The 23556-nt window shown below is 41.3% G+C and overlaps 1 protein-coding gene across 1 annotated transcript; it reads right to left on the minus strand.

Annotated features, from left to right (window-relative positions):
• Positions 1–695: 695 nt before the first annotated feature.
• Positions 696–20853, minus strand: WDFY1 (WD repeat and FYVE domain containing 1). The gene is made up of 12 exons (XM_065748516.1): positions 20704–20853; positions 17100–17167; positions 16095–16168; positions 14885–14939; positions 13437–13587; positions 10800–10912; positions 8119–8245; positions 6924–7029; positions 5103–5204; positions 4236–4366; positions 3275–3383; positions 696–2578 (listed from the first exon to the last, which is right to left on the minus strand). The coding sequence occupies exons 1-12, from the start codon at positions 20838–20840 to the stop codon at positions 2519–2521; spliced, it is 1233 nt and encodes a 410-aa protein (XP_065604588.1). The 5' UTR covers positions 20841–20853; the 3' UTR covers positions 696–2518.
• Between the last annotated feature and the right edge of the window lie 2703 nt (positions 20854–23556).

Consider the following 23556-nt stretch of genomic DNA (forward strand, 5'->3'; position numbering starts at 1 on the left):
TCGTTTAACACCAAGAGTATATTTAAATGACTAATGACTTAGCAGCCATAATTTTCTTGCTATATCTGAACTGACACTATATTTAAGTATATCAATTATAGAAAATAGATTCCTTAGGTGTAAGAATATGTAGTAGAGAATATATTATCTAGTGTCAAAACCTTAATGTAAGATAAGTGGTTGTCAAGAAGTGGAAGTACTCACAAAAAAGGGGAGGGAGCTGCATGCTGATTTGGGAAACGCTGACTAATTGGAACTAAAAAGGCTGAAGCTCAGGAATACTGGCTGCAAAGGAGTTGCTACACTTCAGTATAATTGGTGTATGAGTTACAGAATGCTGGGATTGAAAAGAAAAAAAAACCAAAAAGGCTATTCATCCCTCATCTACACTAAGCTTCCAGCTTAACACACAACCCAGATCCTCCTTACCACAGCATGGTAGTATCTTGAACAGCTCTATCCATGTAATTCATGTTCTGCCTTACATAAAGAAGAAGTCTCCCATTCTCTTCCAAAATCAGATAGGAAGAAGTTTGAAAGTGAATGCAGAGTGTTATCAGGGCTTACTCCCTCCAAACACTTCCTTCCTGATTTACAAGGGTGAAGGGCCTTCAGAGCAGAAAGCTGTAATTTTTTCTAGTACAAGCTGATTTTCCTCAATAAGAAAAAATAAACCTTTACAAAAAAAAAAAAAAAAAGCAAGCTATGCAGCATGTACCAAGGGATGAATCAAATCAGTTTGACAAGTGCTAAACTCTAAATTGAAGGCAAGATAATTTTTGGGATTGACACAAAAGACAGATTTATTTTTCAATGGCTTAACACACCTGGCAAATTAAATGACTCCTAACAAAACTTCTAGAGAAGGGACAGGGAAAGGTAGACACAGCCAGATCCAGGATAACAGTAACTACCATATTCTGGATTCTGATGCCCCTTTGAAGACTATCAGCTTTTCAGCTTAAAATAGAAGAGAATCATGGTTTATTAGTTACACCATGATCTTCATATACTTTAACCTACAGCATGGTCCAATGCAGATTATTAGTGTCAAGTTAGGCAACCAGGACTTGAATTCACCAACATGCACAGCACCACTTGATCACTGCTGCCTTAAAGTCAGTCTAACCCTCTTAGTCCTCTGCCTAAAAGTGCCTGCTGCCTTTGACAGTTGTGCAACACTACCTACTCTGGGCCAGCTGACCTACCCACATCTTGTCTTCATAAATACACACCTGTTTTCAGAAAAATCTAAATAGCTCGAAGCTTAGAGCTCTGACAACTTATACCCGAGCTTCTTTTCAGTATTCAAAAGAAGGAAATTCATACAACTGACAGACCAATTTATTGCTAATCTCAGTTATTCCTGTATGTGCCAAATACAGTTATTAAAGCCTCCCAGTTCCTCTTCATATTTATCAGCTTTGAAATAGGGAAGGATCGATACAGATCTTAGACTTAACAGACTTGGGTGCAGGGCAAAAAGCAGCAGCTGTTCTGCATCTCAGTCGCTACTGCTTTGGAAGGTCTCAGTATTTATCAGTTTTAGGCAACACCAAGGCAGTATTTAAACGTATGCTGCATTTTAGCAGAGACAGGCTACTTACAATTAAAGAAACATCAGCCTTTCCACAGGAAAAAGTCTCTAAGATTTAGCTGGCCATTTTTTCTTAGCCACAACATTTAACAAGGCAGATTTACTTAGCTTCCCATTCTAACAGCATCATAGAATTGTCAAAGCATACAGCTCATACCTATGGCCTGTCTTTAGAGTAGAGTAGTTGGGCTGCACATTTTAGTAAGACCTACAGAAGTTTGTTAGCTATGCTAAAACTCTACTTAAGAACCTAGAAGTGTTTGAAGAATTACCAACTACCTAAACATTTGTCCACAGAAGCGATTTCACTGGTGACTCGATTTGAAGACAAACACTACAAGAAAGTCAAAAAAGGAAATCTTGTATGCTCAAAGGTTCTCTTACTATCTCATCTGAAAGAAGCTACCTGCCACTTTGAAGTATTTCCTCCTTCCATAGGAATAACCAACACACCTTTTGGAGGCAGTATAAACAGTCACTGCTCAAAAGTATTTATACTGAATTGCTTTTTGGAAGAGAGAATAAGTTATTTCACTACTTGAACAAACTGAATGTACTATACTCATTTTACTCTGATGAGTTTAAGCTACAAAGTATCTGTACAAGATATATCAGCAGAGATAGCACATTGTTAACACTACATGTAAATCAAGTAACAACAGGTCCTTTCATCAAGGAGTCATATTGCAGGTAAGCTGTTTTACATTAGTCCAAGAGGTTGAGAAACCGCACTTCCGCACCAAGGAGATTCCTGGTGAGCCCAACAGAAAAGCTGTGCTCTACAGACGTGACTGTCCATCCCAGAACAGCAGCAGGAGAAGAATCAAGCAACCAGTGTTTGCCGTAAAATTCTTAAGAAGGATTCCACTCATTGGGTGCATATTGCTGTACATAAGGTGCATAAACCTGTCAGGTACTAGATCAACGTGAAGAGAAGCCAGTTGCAAGGCTGCAACCAACTACTGGCGTCATGTCCCAGATCTAGAAGAAAATAACGTGGAGAATTAGATAGCAACAATAAGACCTAAAAGATATTTCTCTAACAGGCATAGAAGCAGACGAAGACCTCTCTGAACATGAGGTAGCAAATCCTGTTTAAACTGGATTTGAGGAGGACAAGGAGGCACACCAGCCTTTCAAACCAACTGCCAAACTTTGGGCTCAGAAAATCTACCTTGTAGCAGTTCTCTGCAGTTCACATGCAGTTTGATATAAACATACTTAGAAAACAACAGGGACAGCCTGGAACAGACTCAGTTCTGGCTAACAGGGAGAACGTATAACTAAAACATAAGTTTCTACATCAGTCTGATTTCCAAGTCACTGTTTCATAAGCAGGGTTTTTAGTGGCAATGCTCCAAGAAGCCAGGAAGCTCAGAGCCTGCACTTTCTATCATGTCTACATCTCTAAGACCACTAGCAGATTCTGCTACTACTGACACCTACTCTGTCTGTCCAGAACACACCAACGGTAACCATTTTGGACAGCTAGACTCTGTACAGTGGACTTGCAATAATTTCCTTATTCAGCTGCACAAAGGAAAGACTGCAACAAATCTTGATTCTTGCTACACACAACAGTTAGCTTTTCTTTCTGACAACTGCTGCTATAAAAATACAAACATCAGTTCTCTACTAAATTTCTCTAATAGATGGAGGAAGGGAGGACTTGAATACCTTCACAATTCGATCACTCCCACAGGTGACCATTAGTCCTCTGGAGACATCCATGGACATGTGTGAAATGTTGTGCTTTCCTTCATGAAAGGTTGCCAGGGAAGTACGGCTGCAACAGAACAGTTCAAACAAAGCGTAGCCATGAGATGAAGTCTGAGGGCACCATTACAGCAGTGCAACACGAGGTTCCAACGTAAGTATTAATAAATCAGTCCAGAGAACTGCAGTGCCATATTAAAGGGGACAGAATTAAATCAGTGAGTCGTGTTAAGGCACTGCTTGTATAATTAGTTATACAGGTGTGACAATTCCTGGCCTTCCCTGCCCAACTGTTAAAAACACTGGAACAGAAGGGGGAAATTACCTAAACAAATAACAGTATTCTTCCTCATTACATTTTTAAGTGCTGACTACTGAGAGTCAGGTAGGGTACGGCATTTCCTTTCCAAAAATCTTTTTGGTATCAAGATAAAGAGAACGCTCCTTCACAACTCTGCCTAGTAAGACAGCTAATGATGTCTAGCCCAATTTGCTTGAATAGGAAAATAATGTTGGGCTGTGAAGAACACTGCTGAAGAAACAATTTTCAGTAAGTATACATAAACTAATGCACATACAGCCTGGCATTTGTGATGCATTATCAACCACCCATTTAGCAATTTTACATGCAATAAATAGCCCTTACCTACAAAGAAATAGAGATGAATTTGTTTCAACCCTAGATCTGTGCTCATGAATAAGAATAAACTGGATATAAGAGATTTAATACCACAGCTGGTCTAAATCCACTTGCAGAGCTAGTTGAGGAATTTCTGCCATTATACTGCTTTGAGTGCCCAAAGCAAAGGCAGCCTATTAGCACAGAGTCAGCTCAGCAGAACACTACGTGAAGATGGACAGCAAGCACAAGTGTTTCAGCATCTCAGCAGCATCACTTAGATTATTACTCCTGAATACTCACTCTTCATCCTTGATTGACTCAAAACAGGAATCACAGACACGGACTTGGAACTCAAATCCCATGATTGGGTAACTTGACCGTTTGGTACTGCACTTGCCACATACTGCTTGCCCACATTTTCTGCAGTGATGCTTCCGGGAAGAGAAGACAAACCAAAAAATCATTACATTGTACCTCTTGACTGTTTTATCGAATATTTGTTGAGTAACAGCATGCAAGGAAGCCTTCCACGTAAGGAAGCTCAACCCAAATGCTCTGAAGTTCTGCATGGCTTTCTTGCCACCAGCAGGTTTACCTCTGTATCCTTCCTGCCCATTCTCTTCTCCTTTCACGATCTTACAGGAGCAGAGGAGAAAGGACTGGACTGCCAGCCAAGGAAATACGACCCCAAGAAAGCCAGAAACAGAGACCCTCAGTGCCTGTCTAGACCTCTAGACATAAAGCTCTCTGGAAATGTTTCACACTGTTGTCTAGTAAGAGAAGGGCCACCACTGCTTCACTGAACTGGGTACTCCACAACACGTCAGGCTGCAGTTTCTTCAGATTTGGGGAACTTTGTGTTACTTTACACAACACTTAAGGAATATCTGCTCACAGCTCCAGTGCACAGAAAAATTCACAGAAACCCAACAGAGCACTCCCAGCACAGCCTTCTTTATGCAGTGCTACAAGCTTGATGCAACGCTTCTCACAGAATTAGAAAGTTTCTTTTAGCATTACCCAGAAGCTGTGAGCTCTCAATAAACACTCACTTCAAAGGAGCAAAAAATACCAACACAGTACAGAAGACCCAACTGTGTTAGTGATTTTGTTTGCTTTTTGCTTAAATGTTGAAGTACAGCGAAGCACTCAAATGAGTGATCTCACCTGTCTCAACCCTAAAGTCTTTGTGTCCCACATTTGCTTTATATTCCAAAAGAAAGGTTGCTCACACTTCTGACAGGAATCACTCTCTAGCCACTGAGGAGCCTGTAAAACAAAAGAGATGAAAGTAATTGGAATTCTTTTCTCTCAGACAAGGAAGTTTGTTTTAAGAACCCACAGTGAAGTTTTATTTGGAAAAGTGCCCTGTTTCAGCTCTGGATATTAACACAATAGATTACCTTGGGTACAGTACACAGGAAATTTAGTACAAAACACAGACAGAATCTTAAGTCCTACAGTTATTTGTTATCAAGAGGTACATACCTCCTATACTTTGTAAGCCCAGAGCTGTATAGATACAAAAATAAATTCAACCATTCAAACACTGCAGCTTTGGCTGCCTAGATGACTTCCAATCCAAGCTGTAAAAGCTACAAGGCAAACACGCTCCTCTGCTGGGAATTCCAGAAGTAAATTATGCAAGCAATGATCTTTTCTGCTTCCCTAGGATCACAGTTTAAAATAATTAAGAAATCATATGCATTTGCCATCCTGTCCACATTTTCATTAAGCATTCCTCCACCAGCACATAATTTTCTTGACATAAATGGACTATGTCAAATGAAAATAGAGCTTTCACACATTTTGTCACACTTGGATATTTTAAGGGATAGAAAGAGTCAAGAATTTTTCCAGCACATAGACTTGAACTGGAACATGTATACCACATACAACTTTAAGCATCCAGTGGGGGTCTCTCCCTGAAACCTGACACCAGGAAAACTGGAACAACCATGAAGCATTTGTCCTCAGTTCACTTACGTCCATTACTGATAGTAATAAAATAACACTGTCAGTTGTACCATCTCGCCATAAACATTTAGTAATACCAATAGATGTCCAAACTGTAGAACTTCAACCTTGATTACATCTCCTTCCTTTCACCATGCTAGTTGGAAAATATTGTAAAAGGTGATAACATGTCCAGCATGGGAACTGGGAATATGGAGGAAAACAGAGGAGATAAATTCTCACTCCATCAGGTGAAATTTTTATATTGCTTCTGTTTCTTACAATAGCTTTTTTCACTTAATAGTGATTTGTTGTTGTTTTTTTTGTTGTTGTTTGTTTTTTAAGACACCAGTTTAACTTTCTAGCTCTCTCTAACAGAAAGGCAGGAACTCTTACTTTATTTTCAGGCATTAAGGAGGCCACAAGACTGTGAGTGCTACTAACAAGACTGCTACTAACATACAGTTGGAAATGGCCAAGATCAATAGGTACAGCTGCCAGTGGAGTTACCATTCCTTCTAAATAAATATCTTTGTCTTCTAATCTTATGCGTCTTACTGCATATTATTATATTACATCATATAGATACCTTATAACTCATTAGCTAATCCTTCAAAGGCAGCATGTTCAGCATCTACAAACATTTCATTGCTTTGCTTTTGGATTAGGTTTGGTTATGTTTTTCCAAAGTTCTGAGACATCATAGGTGTTTCTAAGTTAACTGCATTCTTTTTATTGCATTAAAATTGTCTACTATTTAAGAGCTGTCTTAATCCAGAAGAGAAAGACACGGCTGCATCTCATTCTCCTAATCACTTAAGAAGCCAATTGCTTTTAATCACAAACATGCATGAAGTCACTAATACTCCAGAACACAGTACGGACAGCCATCAGAATAGAGCAGGTTTTAAAGGCATCATTCAGTCTTAAAGTTTCAGGCAACACAAGGAAAACAGCCAGTGTACCAGACCAAGAAAAGCCACGTCAAGAAGAAAAACATAAATATATCTTTTACCTAGAACATGATCTTACCTCTTCTCGGCTGATATCCATGTTCCAAACAGCAATTCCTCCATCAGCTGAGCAAGATACTAGCTGTCGTGTCAGCTGAATGTAACAGATAGCCTGCACCTTGTCACTGCAAACAGAGCACACGTTATTTATCCATAGGCATTTAATAAAGCTTATTTTCCCAGACAACCCTGACTTATCATCGTAAACTTACCTAGAAAGCCAAAACTCATTTCCAAACACTTTTTGTTAAGTCTGCATAGAGCTATGATGATGAGTGAATTGATGCTGCCACGTAAGCAATATTCTAGCATCTAGCATCAGGATGTTGACTAGAACAGTGTTCTTACAGGCTTGACCAGAACACCAGAGGTACAGCTCCATGAACACGTGCTGGCAGAAAGCACTGACAGTGAGCTGAGTGTAATTTGCTTCAGGGCATGGGTGCAGCAGTAACAGCAGTATGAAGTCCTCCAGTCACTGATACCAGTTACACTTGTTACCAGTAGTCTATTATTAGCTCTTTAGTAATAAAAACTAAAGCCTCAAGATTTAACAAGAGTTCTAGGGCTAAGGCTATGAGTCTTGACCAAAAGTGGATGGAGGCATCTACAAATCAGACAAGAAAATGCACCATATGAATGCATCTTTAAACATAAACATGATCTTTATAACCACTGCATGTCTAAGTAGAACTTATCTTCAGTGGTGAGCATCCTGACAGATTGAATTAAGGCCCTAGGTTTAAGAGAAGCAGCTAGGTAGTATCGTCTCCCTAAAAATACTGAGTTGATTAAATACAGACAACCACATAATCCACAGAACAGTGGACATGTAAAATGCTTTTATGAAGTCTAGAGACACACTCCAGTAATTCAGTTTATCACCTCACAGATCCTCACAAGTAACTCACTGAAGTGTTTACAATACAGAAGCATGCATCTTTATGTAAAAGTTCAAGCAAGATGATTGAGGACTACTTTTATATCACCTTCTCATTAGCCATGATTTAGAAGCACCAAACATGCCCAAAAACCCACCCATCAGTAAGCGCTTTCCTAGTACTGATTATCCCTTTTCCTCAGATGTCTTCAGTTTTGCAAACAGTTTTCTTTTTTATTCACAAAGATTTAAACATCTTGCCATGCTATTTAGTCTTCCCAGGACTCTGTGTTTGTTACAGAATATTCAAAAACGACAAGACACCATTACATACTGATGGCCCTGGAGCAGCAGCGTTCTCCCTTTCCTTCCACCAATATCCCACATGATAATGCTGTGATCAGAAGCACCTGAGAAGAGCAGTCGTTGAACAGGATCCCACCACAGGGAAGTAATACTTCCTATAAAAGAACATTTTGAAGTCAGGTCTAAGGGAATAAGTGCTATTAAAGTGAAACCTGACATACTCCCTTTACTACAGTAGCAAGTATTCAATGCCTTAAGGCAAAGGACAGCATGCAACAGCAAAAAGTAGTCTCACTAGAGAGGCAAAGAACCAGTGACAGAACAAAACCATTCTGAAGAAGAAAGTCAGAAGCAAAGCATATTTCAGAAAGTTTGAGAGCTACCAGTTTTCTGCACCTTGTATTTGTCCACCTGGTTTTAGGAGCTGGCAGGTTGTTATGAGATCTTTGGAGGGTGAAAAGTGTTAAAGTTTTCCAAGCAGAGACTAGTACCCAGAATACAGTAAGGTGCTCAGTCAGTGGTTACAGACTCAGTGCACAGTATTCACAGGTAAACCAAGCCCATTCTGTAACTACTTTTGACATGAAACAGCTGGAATAAGAAACTAAGTGACGATTTAACTGGGAGTCCGACAGCAAATTTCAACACTATGTACTGAACTACAGAATCACTTTCAGAAGGGTTAACCTGACCGTGCCTCTCTTCATTCCAATGAAGAATTCAGACATCCAACAGCATGAGTCAAACTAAATCCACGCACGGTAATGTAGATAGGAGACTGAAGTAATAATTTTGTCACTCGTGCCACCTACACTGTTGTGGGAACTTTTTTTCCCCCTTGCTTACAGACATCCTTGCCTTTAACTAAAGCACCCTTCCATTGCTCAGTTGTTATCGAGTCATGTTGTCTGAAAGCAAGATGAGAAGTAATTATAGCCCAAATCATTTCCTTCCTTCCAGCTCTCTGCAGCAAGAGATCTGTCTTGTCTCTCTTAGGTCTATTATAATTTCCAGACTGACACATTTGGGAGCAGTTATCTCAGAGAACAGTGATCACCTGTTCCATACAAGGCAATTTAGATGTTATTTTCAGCATTACATAGAGTGGCCTATTAAGTACGGAGAATTCTGGAAGTTGACTTTTGAGGGATAAGCTCTAAAGCACTCAAACTACAAAGCAAACACTGCTTGCTTACACAGTCAGTTAAAGCAAGCACTAGAAAGGAAACAAGTCAAAGTGAGACCTTTGAAGTCTAGCACACACTGCTGTAACTCAGCAAACTTGCTGCCATTCAGGTTTTGAGTTACCAGGCCTGGGGGATATTACACAGACATGTCGGAAACAAACTGCACCATCTGTTTTGCTTTAAGGGGGAAAAAGAGAAAAAAAAAAGATGGAAATGCTCAAATTATGGCAATGTAAGAAAAACCTGTTCCTGTCTCTCCAATTTAACCAACTTTTATACTAGATCAGTTCTTAGTTTCGAGGACCAGAGAACTCTTTAAGAAATTTATATATAAGCCAAAGTTGTCTGCTATGCAGACAGTGCTTGGAAGCTCACTGCAACTCAACAGATAGAATATGCACTGTGACATCCAGACATACTGCTTCCAGACTAACAATACCATCTATCAAAGAGATGTATTTGAATACAGACTGTTGCAAAATATACAGAGGTAAAGCAGGGCCAGGAGGATTATTTTACACTTAACTGAAGCAATCTGAAGCTGCTTGAAAGCATTTATCATTTGAAAATTTCTATATGCCTTCCCTACTCAAAGCCAGCATTGTCATTTCACAGCCGTCTGCAAAGCAGGAGTCTATCCAGCTTTAGCAAAGTCTACTCTATACTTACAGCTATTACAAAAGGCAGCATTTCCCAATGGGCTGGATACTCATGATCACATAAATTCAGCCCCACCCAAATGCAAATTAGTCAGCTGATAATGAAAGTTGTCAGTATCATAATAGTTACTGTCTTATTTCCTTCAGCACGATTGTAAATTACATGTTCTCTCCGTAAGCCTGCATTCTTGCCTTGCTCACTACTGCAGATGATGGCTCCATATCATGTTAGACAACTTTGTTCTTCATCTGATAAGGGTTCCAGCTATACTACATGAGATGAGACACTTGCCTTTCACTAGACAGTAGATTCTAGAAAGCTCTAAACTTCTGGAATACAGCTTAGCTTCTGCTAAACGCAGGAAATCACAAAATAAAATTTTATAACAATGACCAGAGCAAGAGGGCCCTCACTGGAAAGAATTAAACAGCTTTTTAGCACCTAGATTTGGGCTTGCTAAAGCTACTTTTAAGTATTACATTAATACTAGTTCTGCAGGAAAAAAAGAAAAAGAAAAGAAAAGCGATATATTCCAGTGCTTTCTCTTCAGAGTTAAGGAGACTAAAGTTTTTAAAGGTGGCCATCTAGTGGATAAGTTGCACTTAACTACTTAACTAAATGCCTTTATTTTTTCCATCTACAACGAACATACTTGTAAGTATATAGAAGACTAAGATTTCCCTACAGCAAGGATGCATCTGTTCTTAAAGAAGTAGTTAACTTGTGTAGCTTTAAAAAGCTGTACTAGTTGTTTATGCAGTATGTATCCTCACGAGGCACATAGCCAACCAAAAGTCTCATCCTGATTTGCAATAAGGCATTATAATCTAGGTCAATTGGAATCAAGAGAAAGTTACCTTACCTTCATGCCCTTTGAGTGTTGTGATAATCGAGCATGTGTTCTGCTCAAGCTTCAGGAGAGTGATCTGTCCAGAATAATCACCAACAAACGCATAGCGCGTTTCATAATCATATCTGATCATCAGTCAAGGAGAAACCTCGTTTGTTCTCAAAAGCATTTAAAGAGACTGAAACACAGCATACATGTCAGCTAAAAAGTCAACACAAATTGGAAAAGTACACCAGATAAACATTTACATAACTACCTCTAAGAAGGCTGGAAGCTGTATTAGCTTAATACTTTTCATTTCTCTCTTCTCACCCTTCCATACATATGCAAGTAAGCCAGTATGGAAAACGACAGATATAAGCCATTGGAGAAGCCATCAGGTAATCTATCATTTAAGACAATCTAAGTAGATTTAAATGATTTCTAGCACATATTTACAGAACATACTTGTGATCTTCCACAAGAGATGCCTTAGGGTACTTATTGTATTACAGAGCTACAGCAAAATTATCATTGGTCACTGGGTGCTATTCAGATTCTGATTTAGAAATTGTCTCTATAAACACTCAGTTTCCTAGCATGTTATAGTGGTTAGCACTCCCAGAACAGAAAAGCAAAACGCAAGGATGCTGACCATCCACAGCTAGTTTACCTTAAAAGTAGAAGCACATGTCGTTGTTCTAGCTACTGAAAACAAGAGATCATCTAATTTATGCTCTCTGCTCTCCACTTTCAAGCTTCCTGATGCAAGTCCTTGAAGACACTACTGAAGACTGAATAGTATTTAAGAGAAGGTTCTGCCAAGAAATACTGTCACAAATGCCACAATACATCCCAATAGAATCTATTAACAAGGTCACAGGTTTACATCACAACAGTTTTCAGATATTCTACCCTTCTTACTATGCAACTAAGGTATCCAAAGACTAAAGGATAGAAAGCTGGATGGAATCAGACCGTTTTCCACATCTAGAAGACTATGCAATTCAGGCAATAAGAACTAAGAAAACCCCCATACAACTGACACCACGTAACCCCAGAGTGGTGTATTAACTCACCTGTCCTTCTGCAGCCACAAAAAAAAACAAGCAGCTGCTAGCAACGTAGCCTATTCTCCACAACAGAAAAGACTAACTCTAAGAAGTCAGACTGCCAAAGAGTTCACCACGAACAAAAAGCAGAGGTTTTGCAACCCAAAAACATTTTGAAATCTCTTAAGCCTTCAGAAATCTTGAGACAAATGAGTCACTTTGAGCAAATCCATTAAGTTTCTGAATTTGTGATCCTTTCCTCATCTTGGAAGTTCATGCTAGCATAATCCCTGTTAATCCAGTACAGAAGATGCACTCTGCTGTGCTTTTCAGGAGCTTACATATAGGATCATTAACAAATGAATACCAAGGATCCTCCCGATAGAGAAATTAAGCAACTAGCACACGCATCAGAAAGCCAGTTCTTCCAAAACTAAAGTCAAAGGCATGATCAATTTTCAAATGCATTTTCAAATGCCAAGGTCTACAATGGAAATTTACTTTGATCTTGATAGAAAAAGTCATATGCTTTCCTAATAAACTGTTCCAGTATTTACAGTAGTGCTAAGCAGAAACCCTATGGCATTCAGTGAAGCTCTGAAGCGTCAGACTGCTCTGTGAGCTAGTCACACAATATGCACACCAGTAGTAACCCAACTCTGTTATACTCAGCCAAGATGAGCAGTGTGTTTGCAGGACATAAAACTTCTGGAACGAAGACAGAAGCGATAAGCAAAACAGCTACAATACAGCTTTGTCTGTTCTCCAGTTGCTAAGGCAGGCTCTACAAAGATGAGACCCTACAAAGCAGGACAAGCTATTGACAGCCAAGCAGCTAGCCTTCCTCCTAGCTTCTCAGCACTATACAGTCATTCTAGATGGTTGTTTCTTTTTATTTAAGAGATGTAGTTGATCTCTTTCACATTTTGAATCAAGTCAGTTCTACAAATTCACTGATATTAATCCTCATACACCAGCCAGTACCTCCAGACACTGCAGGGCCATATCTGAACTGCTACCATTAACAAGTGATAAAAAGTAGTTTTAGGATTTATGGGATTTAAACCCATGTTCAGAAGTTTTGACATATGAACTACTGGGTTCGTATGTCTTTTACACAGGGCAAAGAATACCTGGAAGTACTTAGAGCTGAAAAGACAGGAAGAATTCTTAAGCTACAAACACTGCAGTTAAAAGCAATCTGCAGAAAAGCAAACTGCACAGAAATTACTAGTAGTACTGAATAAAGTCTCAATCTGACTTGTAGGTTACAGATTGTCCAACAGATGCTAGTGTGTATTGGTGTCCTAAGGGACTTGACTGGAAAGAACATAGGCCAAGCTGCAAAGACAGTTACTAGTCATTTTCACAAGACACACAGTCTAACATCTCAAAATCAGGAACTGGTACACATTAAGGTTTCTACAACTCAAAGTCACAACATCCCCTCTACAATTTAACAAAAGCCAACAGAAGCAGCAGTATTTAATAACGCATCAAATAAAGGTCTGCAGACTTGTAAGAGACTTGAACACCAGCTTTTCAGATAAAAAGGAACAAACTGAGCTAAGCAGAGTACTTTTCCAGTCCATGGGCACCAGTTATTTTCAGAGGATACTGCAGACATGAAGCCCAAGAGGTGAAGTAATGTCTCCCCAGCATATTCCCACTCCTGGTACACATCCAGCTGATGCACTTGTCATGACCAGTGCTGATAACCCACTCTGATGTCAGGCAGAAGGTAATAGCAGACACTCGATTCTGATGAGCTGTGGGAATAAAAGATTCTGGCTAGTTTTTCCTAGAAACTGACGTGTTCTTGTGCTTATAAGCAGAGAGACAGAGGTCAAAGATGATATCTGAGCAATGTCATACTACCACATTACGATTGCCTATGGGCTAATTTAGAAGGCTAGAATTGTGCTGTTTGGTGCATGCCTTACGAATAGCATAAGTGAATCAAACACACCAGTCAGCTGACTTAAGCCTTTCTCCCACGGATGGAAAAGCTGAGTTCAGCCCAGATACCTGAAATACTCTGATTAAGCAGCAGGTAAACCCTCAGCTTCCTCTAGTTAGAAAGCAAGGACTCTTTGGGAATAATGCAGTACATCCAAAAAGCTTAAATGTTTTAAGTGCCTCTTCCCTGATCCCAGAGGAGCTATACTCAGACTCACTGTTTTATGAACCTGAAGGTCTGTGTAATCCTCAGCTTTCAAACTACCCGTGATAACAACCAAACCCCTACCACTAAGCAATAAGTTACATGAGCTTTAGAAAGAACTCTCCCCTGACCCCTAAGATGTAACTATTTTATTGAATGAGTTGAGAAGTCATCTACTTTAGGATAAAGGGAGCCTTGTTGCTATAAGAACAAGGCCTTGTTCTTGTAAGCAAGAACATTGCTTCTATTGGTGTCAGGGAGTCATAAGACACACTGTACTTTGTTCCACTACATAATCTGCAGCTTTTAAAGGGTCTCCATCAGGCCCTCCACATTATCATTCCAATTGTAACCAGCAATTATGTTTTATATTTCTTTCAATGATGCACAAATGCTGAAAATATGACTTTCATAAACCCTAAAATGATCCCTATTTCCCACGTGCCAGAAAAGGTCTTTTTCACCCCTGCTGTACTCCCAAAGACAGAGAAGGCAGAGACTCTCACCTTTAGCTAGAAGTAATCTAGCCCTGTGATTAGATACAGAATGTAAGAATGTAAGAATAGAACTTGCAAATATCAAGGCACACCTTTAGAAAGCTCTTGCCCTACACACAGATGTAGCATAGCTATGTCACTTCAAGAGTAAAATCTGAACTTGTCAGCTCCGGTTCATTACATGTGCAAGCTAATGATGCACTGAACTCTGGTAATGACTGCAATCTGGACTCAGCTGACTGAAGATTACTCAATAACAGTGTTTATCTTATGGTAGTTACTCCCAACTGAATGACAACTGGAGCATTTGAACTTTATAAATCTGTGACACTGCCCAGTTTCCTAAGCATTGTAGAAGCCCCTCCTTCATGCAGATATTACTGTAGACACTGGTTAACAGTTCACCTGGATAGGTCTTCACAAAGTTCATCTTATTGAAGTCCTCTGAAACATGAAACTCCTAAAAACAAAATGGAACTGTTAGCAAAGATGTAGCAGCAACACTGGAAAAAGTAGCACACAAAAAAAGAGCAATAACCACACCAAACAGAATTTGCATAGCAGCAGTTTTTCAGGCTGAAGCATGGCACATTCATATGCCAGCTGCAAATCACAGTTATTATACTAAACATGCATTTTTTACCACGGAATATTTTCTGAGGAAACACTATAGAAAGAGATGAGACCTCATTAGTCCCCAGCAGGAAAAAACAGAACTCCATCTTGTAATATTTTTTAAGATATGAGACTTCATAACGAAGAGACAAATATAAAGGAGAGTATTCTCTATTTGATCCATTAGAATATACAAAAATTTTCAAGTTTATCTTAGTGATAGCTAACTATTTGTATTTCTGACATTTATTTAATACCCCGTCTCCTTACAGAACAATTATTATTTTGACCTTATCTTCAAAGAGAAGAAAAGCCACTATAACATCTGACAGTCATGGGACTTTTCCTCCTTTGCCAAGAAAAGATGGGAAAAATAAAACTTGCTTTCCATTCCGGCATATATACCCACTCTCCATGGGGCAGATGAGAAACTACAGCTGGTGAATACCAACAAAGAAAGACAACTACTGTAAAAGAAGAGAAGAACATCTATTTCTCTATGCGTGCAAGAGAGGGAATGCACTGAACCTAACCCTGCCTCTCATACTTTCAGGACTAGTGCTGAAATTTCAGCATGGTTTCAAAAAGTCTGCAGCAAGCCAGTTCAGAGATACATGTGTAACTAGATACGGGGAGATCAATACTTTTGAACAGATACATGCTAGCTGCTTCATAATCCCTGTTAGTGTACCACCAAGGCACTTCACCCTACTTAATATACTTCTTGAAATAATTCCCTACAAAGCATAATAAGCCAGGCTCATTGCTACACTAATGCCTCAGTGATTTCCAGAGGCTAGCTAGCTCACATCTACACAGGGAAATCCTTCTTTGCAGTCCTCCCATACGCAACTCAGGTGAACTGTCAAGGAGTTCATCCATTTAATAATAACTGCATTCCAAAGGAAAGAAAACAAATTATCAACTGCCAGCAACATTTGATGCTCAGATAATCTAAGCAATTCTTAACCACATACTGAAAAAAAGTCAAGCAACTTACCATGATGGCTCCATTATCCTGGCCTACAAATATTCGCCTGCTGTCATGATGATAAGCCATGGCTGAACATGGAGCTGTCAAAAAAAAAGAGCAAGCCCACTGAAGTTGTTTAACTTGAAAATTATAAGAAGAATACAGTGTTCTAAACCAATGCCATCTCCTCTAACATCCTCAGAAAATCCTGCTTTAAGTGTATTTAGACTTTCAAAGCTACAGGGCAGCCTGGTTCAGGGACAAATCCATTACTTCAGATAGGCTTTATTCTGTTAAAACCTTATTAGAGCTCAATCTGAAGAGTCTGTTTTGAGAACTGAAAAATGGAACAACTGCTGCAGGTCAGACCAGCTATCAGGAAAAAAAAACAATTACAGTTGGCATTTTCAATCTAGATCCCAGGCTACTCAGTCTACAGCTGAAAAGACAGACATCATTAGGGAGACCAACTCTTTGGTTTTCATTTAATATTTGAACACAAATTATTTCAGAAATTGTCATTCCAAAGATGATCTTTGATTTTACTGATGATTGACTTCAGAGTGGTATTCTTTTTATAAATACAATAAGTATCTAAGCAGGAATTCCACATTAAAGAGCTTATAGTGAAACATTCATGCTGGGTGACGCCTAGTACTGACACTCAAGATCAACACAGAACTGAAGCAGCTACTCAATATTAATTTCTTAATTATCCAAATGTTTAAAAGTAATAAGAAATATATACCTTGGGGAGCAGAGAATATTCTTTCAGATAACAGTTTGAAAAGTTTGCCTATTCAGCTGATGAGCTATTTGTCAGCACTGGAGGTACCTCAGCAGTAGATCCACACAGCAATTTACCTGGTAAAGGATCTGGTTCGTAACAGAACACAGCTAGTTTCAAATTAAAGCCTGAGGGAGAGCTGCTGCAAAGTTTACCAAATTAAAGGTCACCAAGTGAATCCAGTACTTGAGGAAAGAAGTACACTGCACTTGGCCAACACTTACCATCCCCAACATTTTACTTACACGACATGGTGTGATAGATGCTGGGCCAGTATTGTCCACTGTCTCTCTTCAGCCATACTCGTATTGTTCTGTGTTGTGGGAAGAGTGAGAGGACATTGATAAGTGCATCACCTCCTGCGTGTGAACCAGTTATTACTTAAATATCAGCTCTAGGGATAAAACAGAATCAGCAACGAAGTAGAAAGTTAACATTAATTAAACACAATCCTACAACAGAGACACTTGAAGAGATCTCACATCAAGAAAAGAGTACACGTGTAGACAGTATTAAAGTTATTATAGGTGTACTTGAAACTTTCTCTCCAAACCGCTGCGCGTCTTCTTTGTTTCTATTTAAATTCAACTTCCTCATTCCTAATGGAAGCCTAAAGTGATCTGTAAATACAGGTACCTGGAAACAATTTCAAGAGACTTCAAATCAGGGCTGGATTTGCTGAACCACATCAGATCATCAGTAAGAGTTTAACAAGAGCATAGAGGACAACAAGTGTCTTGCATCAGGAGTAGAACTTATCAGACATGTTTGTGAAATACCAGTTCCAGCTTAAAGAACTAAGCAAATTCTCCAATAATACTACTTCCACAGTGTCCTTCTACCACAAATCTGTTTTATCACCAGAACCACAGTGTCAACTCAAGTCTTAAGCACTCTGCTCACAACTGGGTTTTCACTTAATCAACAGGCCCTGTGCTCAGTACCAGAAAACACCTGGCTGCTACTCACCTTTCTGCACTCTCTATTATGGGCCCAGAAAAACACAGGTTTGTTTGCAGGTAGTCTCAGTACAGATGTAAAAATGTCAAAATGTATTAAGGATCACTCAGAGATAGACACACACCTTTTAAATTACAGCAAACTTGGGTATTTGACAGTGGAGTGATGATTTTTTTTTAAGGCCTGTGAACTCCCCTAACATTGATTATTATTTGTAGAAGAACAACTCAAAAGGGTTTTGTTTGTTTGTTTCACAGTAATACAAAACACAAAACCATCCTGAAGCAACACCGAATGTGGTCATGACAACTTCTAGTGACTGTCTTTGTTCCCCAGTGTTTCATTAACTGAACAGTAAGCACCAGATGATGGAGAAAAAGTCTAGGGGTTGGACGGGGAGAAAATCCTTCAGCATTCCTACAGCATTTGTGGCCCATGCAAGGTATACAGCCCTCTAAGGCCAAATGCATGTGCCAGAGAAAAAGTGGTGGTGGAAGATTAACAGGCGAATCCCAACTTGTTCCAGCACAAACAGATGTACAGGGGCTGCGCCGCTACGCCAGCCCCATCTTTCAAACACATTCACACCACTAACAACTGCTTTCCTACCTGAGATCAATCACTAACAGTTGGTTTTTCTGGCAGGAACAGAAGATTGCATTTTTCTGGCAGTCAAAATAAAGTTAGAAGTATGTAGGCTGCTATTGACTGTGTTCCCAAAACAGCGAAAGGAATCTGGTTTAACCACAGTGCAATGCAAGTTCAAGGACACAGCTGGCAGCTGATGTTTCTTTGTCCATTTCTACTCATTAAAGCATTAGTTTTGACCAGCATCTAAATCCCACAACCAGAAAAACGAATACTGCAATTAAAGCAGCAATTACAATGCAATAGCAGCTGCTGACTGTCACAGAGCACCTGTGCTCAGGTATGCTACAATCCCTACAGTGCCTGCTGGGCCACTATGGATGCAGGACCTTCACCCTGCCGCACTGAGGAGCCTCTACACTATCTCATTATCCCTCAGTGTCCCCAGCTACAGCTGGGAAACACTTATCCTGCCGTTTGTTTGCTGAGAACACAAAGGTCAGACCATCACAGAGCCGTGCAGCCCACGCTCCTTCTCAGATCTGAGAAGCCACACAAGCCAGCTGTGAGCAGCCAGACCTCACCCACAGTGGGCTGAGCTGTGCAAGCAGTCCCAGGTGCAGCGTGGGAGCTGGGGGCAGGCAGGGTGCCTGCAGCAGCACAGTAATCATCCTTGCGAGGAACCTTCTGAGAAAGCATCACAGATGCTAAGTTCCCCAACTGAAAACACAGATAACAGCAGCTATTCCTGCCTCTTCTGAGGCTTCAGAGCACACTAGATCTGTATTGGTATTCACAAGCCTGCTATGGCATTTTTTTGTTTCCACAAATAAAAACAGAACTATTACTTCTTTACATAGAAAATATCACTTGAAACAGAAAGAACTCCAACACTTTTCATGAAGATAACCCACAATGTTCATGGAGGACGTTTGCACACCAATAATGCTTTCCTCACTACTTTAACTTGTAAACACATTTCTGTGACTGCTTACTCTGAAATGCTCGCCAGCTTGCTAAGATTTAATGAAAAATACTTTGTCCCCACTGTTTTGGTATGCTGCTCAAAGGAGCTGAACACTGCAACTCTTTGCTTCCTGAACTCTGTATGTGCATGCTGCCAGTGGCAGCATCAGTTCTGCAGCATTAGCACCTAGGCCCCATTTTTATAGGACAAACAGGAGAGTAAAAAGTTTGATAACATGTTGAACTGCAGGTGAAACACGCATGAGTGAGTAGGCTTTGATACATTGTGGAAGGTACCTCCAAGTAAGGCAGCACAGCAGTGTCTGAGGGCATTAAGATCTCAGCAGCTCCCTCACTAAGGCAGGCTGCAAGAATTTAACTTCAGGAGCACAAAGCTGTGAAATTAACACACACCAAAGGCGGATGGCAGCCTGTCTTCTCTTCACACAGCTCTGTAACTGACATCCAAACGTGCCCAGATAAAGATGCAGCTGCATTCTCAGCCCTTATCAATGTAATCTAAGCGTGCAGGCTGCTAACCTTCAGCATCATTCCTCAAAGGTTAAACAGCAGCACTGTGTGCTACAGGCCCCTGCCAGCCTGTACCACACAATTTCTTCTCTGGGTTAATTCAGAAGCGAGCCCTTCAGAATCTCTCCTTCTTTATCTCTTCCTTGTGAAGCACATCAAAGCAAACTCAATGCAAGCGTGTTACGATTCAACTCATACTGCCACTCAAAAGCCAACTACACCATGAACACACAGGCTGAATAGAGAAGAAATTGCTCAGTCTCATCCCAAATCTGCTGCCCAAAACAGACTGCAGTTTTTTTTCTGCGGGAAGGGCAGAGACCAAGCTCACCTTTCAGCCAAAGCCAGAACCACTGGGCACACGCAAACACCTCTGCCTGCTGCAAACCAGGAGCGATGACTGCTTCCTGCTGAGCCACGGCAACGCGTGCTGCTGCTTCCCAGGGTCAGAATTAAAACCCTGACAAACGTACGCAGAGATAACCGAGTGCAGAAAGCTGTTTACCTCTTCACACGGTATAAAATTGCGTTTGGAGCCCTACGGAGCCCTGCTAAGCTCCGGAATCAAACTCAGAAAGCAGCCGCTGCTCCCCGCGTGCTGCGGGAGCATTACGTTTCCCCCGCATCCTTTCCAAAGGGCACACGCACCTTCCAACGCCCCGCACTCTAGGCTAATGAAAGCGTGCAACGGCTCAACACTCAGCCGCACAGTGCGAGAAGCACACACGCCTCGAACCCTCAGCCCCTGCTACCGCCGCGCTCAGTGCTTCCGGCACTCCCTGAGCGGCCCCGGCCGCCCCCTACCTGTCTTCGCTGGCCGTGATGACGCCGTCCTCTTTGGGGATGAGCAGCGCGGCGCTCACCACGTCCTGGTGCCCCTCCACCTTGCTGAGCAGCACGGGCCGGCTGCTCTGCGGCCGCGAGTGGATCTCCGCCGCCATGTTGGCGCGCAGCTGCCGGCGCGCGGACCGCCCCGCCCCGCCGAGCTGCGCGGCGTAGCGCCGCACGCCCTACGCTGACGTAGCGTCCGGTGCGCGGCGGCCGTGCGCTGTGGAGTAGGGGCGCGACAGCGCCTCTCCCGCCGGCCGCCGTGAGGGACGAGGCAACGCGCCCCGTGCTGCAGCGCGGCCGCTAGAGGGCGCTGCGGGACGCTTGGCGGCGGCGGCTGTGTCCCCCCCCCCGAGCCGTGCTGGGAGCGTGGTGCGGATCGGGGCCTGCCCTTCGTCATTAGCTGATGCTCGCAGTGCCCCCAAGGAAAAGCAGCAGCAGAGGTGACCTGCTGTCACTGTCACACCAGTCACCACCTCACTGTGCTCACAACCACTCCTCGATCTCCAGGACCCTTCAGAAAACATCAGTAAATGTCAGTGGGTGCTATTTTTTGCCACAGAGAGGAATTCAATCGCATACCTTTGCTTGCATATCCACTTCCATGTCAGATGTTCGTCAGACTACCCCTCCTGCTGCCATCTGTCACATGGAAACAAAATGGAAGGTTCAGCCGTTGCTGCCATCCATTTTGCCATCAACCGTTACCACCAACATCCGCCTCTGATGTTGTAGGCCAATGTAATAAAACAGAAGGCATTACTTTTGGAGCAGCCCTCATACACGCACGTGACATAAACCCCCAGAAAAGGTCTTGCAGATCTTACAATGGCACAATTATCCACACTACGGCCTTGAAGGTAAAAATAGCATTCACGGGAGTTGGTACACGACTGCTTGCTCACAGTAGCATGGCTGCGTCCACTCAACAGGGCTCCATGTCTGCAGCATGTAAAAAAGCATTGTTAGTCAAGAGCCCACAAAAAATTGTCATCTATTAAGTGACTGACACCCATCTGGCTGAGGCAGTAGGCCGAGCAGCTAGCAAGGAAATCCACATTCTGTCATCATCTTTAACAGCAGCCTCCTGGAGAGGCGGGAAGACTGCATCACTCTTACTGATTTAGTAGGGCTCATCTCTTCCTGAGTGCCACATCCAGTACCAGAGACTATCACCCAGCACCACAATAATAATAAATTACCATTGCCAGTCAGATTTTAACTAGTATGGGTTGTACTTTTTGGTAGCATTATTAATAAATAATATAGATTAAAATGGTGGAGCTGGACCTAAAGCCAAAGGGATTTCTTTTCTTTGAAGCACAAGGAAGAGTATTTAGAATGCTGCTTACAAAGAAGTATTTGAATTTCTTTTCTTTTTCATCTTTATTAACCTGCTGTGCTGCTGGGACACAAGGCAGCCGTGTCAGAAGAGGGCTTCCACCAGCAGGGTGTAAACTGTGATGCCAGAGAAGGAACAGCAGTTATCCTTTCATACTACCCTCCCCACTATGTTCAGCACACAGGATTTGAGAACTACAAAGTGTAAATGAAAAGTGGAGGTTACAAAGGAAAATCAGCCTTTTTAGAGCTCTCTGAAGTTTTAGAGCTCTCTGAAGTAATGAAAGCAGAATTGAAATAGTTTAGCAGATTCCTAGCCAGCTATTTTTTTCTTCCTAATTACTTTATAAATAACCACTTTCTTCAAGACAGATCTGGCTTAGGAAACACACATTGAGCTTTCTATCTCAGAGGAGTTTACAACAGATGAATTATCTCCACTTTTAACAGCAGTGAAGTGCAGGCATACCTAGGGAAGGGAGCCAGTTACAACAAGCCAGCAGCAGACACAGAATGGGATTGTAAAGCTCTTTCCATGAAGTTACTCCTGTCACGATATCGTATTCCTTCCTGAATTACCTGCACAGCATTAAGCTACAAGCTTTACACATTCAGTCTCACCATTTCTGTTCCTCCTTGAGGACTCTTCTTGCACAAAGTCCAGCATGAAGTCAGTCAGTGCTAACATCCCTCTGCCTATACATGTGGATGGCTCCTGTTCTCAGGGCTGCTGGGGCTCTGGGACACATGTGACCAGGTTTTCAGGGAAGATGAAGTTCAGCTGTGAAGCAGTTGGGAATAATACAGGAAGAGACAGCAGTAGGCCCAAGCAGCCTGAGTATTCCTATTAGGCTTCATATTCCTGAAGGCAAAGAAAAAAAAACATTAGACACTGAAGTCTGAAGGCAGATTCCCAAAAACCTTTCAGAAGCAGATAACTGTTACAGGAAGGGTTAATAATACTACAGCCAGCACACACACAACACTGAAATAGTTCCAGCAGGGCTGGAAATTTGATATGAAATAACTCAAGGAAATGAAGGGCTGGAATAGTATTTTTATAGTGTTAAAAAGAAGTAAGATTTCAGGAGCTGACACCTTCCCTCCCAGCCTCTTCTTCTAGTTTCCCTCATCCTGACCTTCTTCATCCAGTCCATAGGCAAAGATTAAAAAAAAAATTGCTTGTTAAACTTTTATTTCCCAGCACTTAAAGAAGTAATACTTGAGCGTCAGTAACAGTAGAGCTAAAAAGCCTTTTTTTCTGAGTGTGATACATTTCACCCACACACTGCAGAGCCTTAAAGCTCCCAAAGTAACTGGTGCATGGGACATTCCCCACCTGTATGCTCAAGCAGTCCAGGCCCCATCAATCTGAATAAGCCCACTCATATTTAAAGACGTGTTCTTCAGCAACCAGTTTTGTCCTGATTGAGAGGAAATTGAAAACACCCAGTTACTCTTTGTTCAGCGTTGTAAGCAATCATTTCA

This window comes from Cyrtonyx montezumae, unplaced genomic scaffold (assembly GCF_038088225.1).
Source record: "Cyrtonyx montezumae isolate F1298 unplaced genomic scaffold, pur_monq_1.0 scaffold_5, whole genome shotgun sequence".
In the NCBI taxonomy this organism is placed as follows: Eukaryota; Metazoa; Chordata; class Aves; order Galliformes; family Odontophoridae; genus Cyrtonyx; species Cyrtonyx montezumae.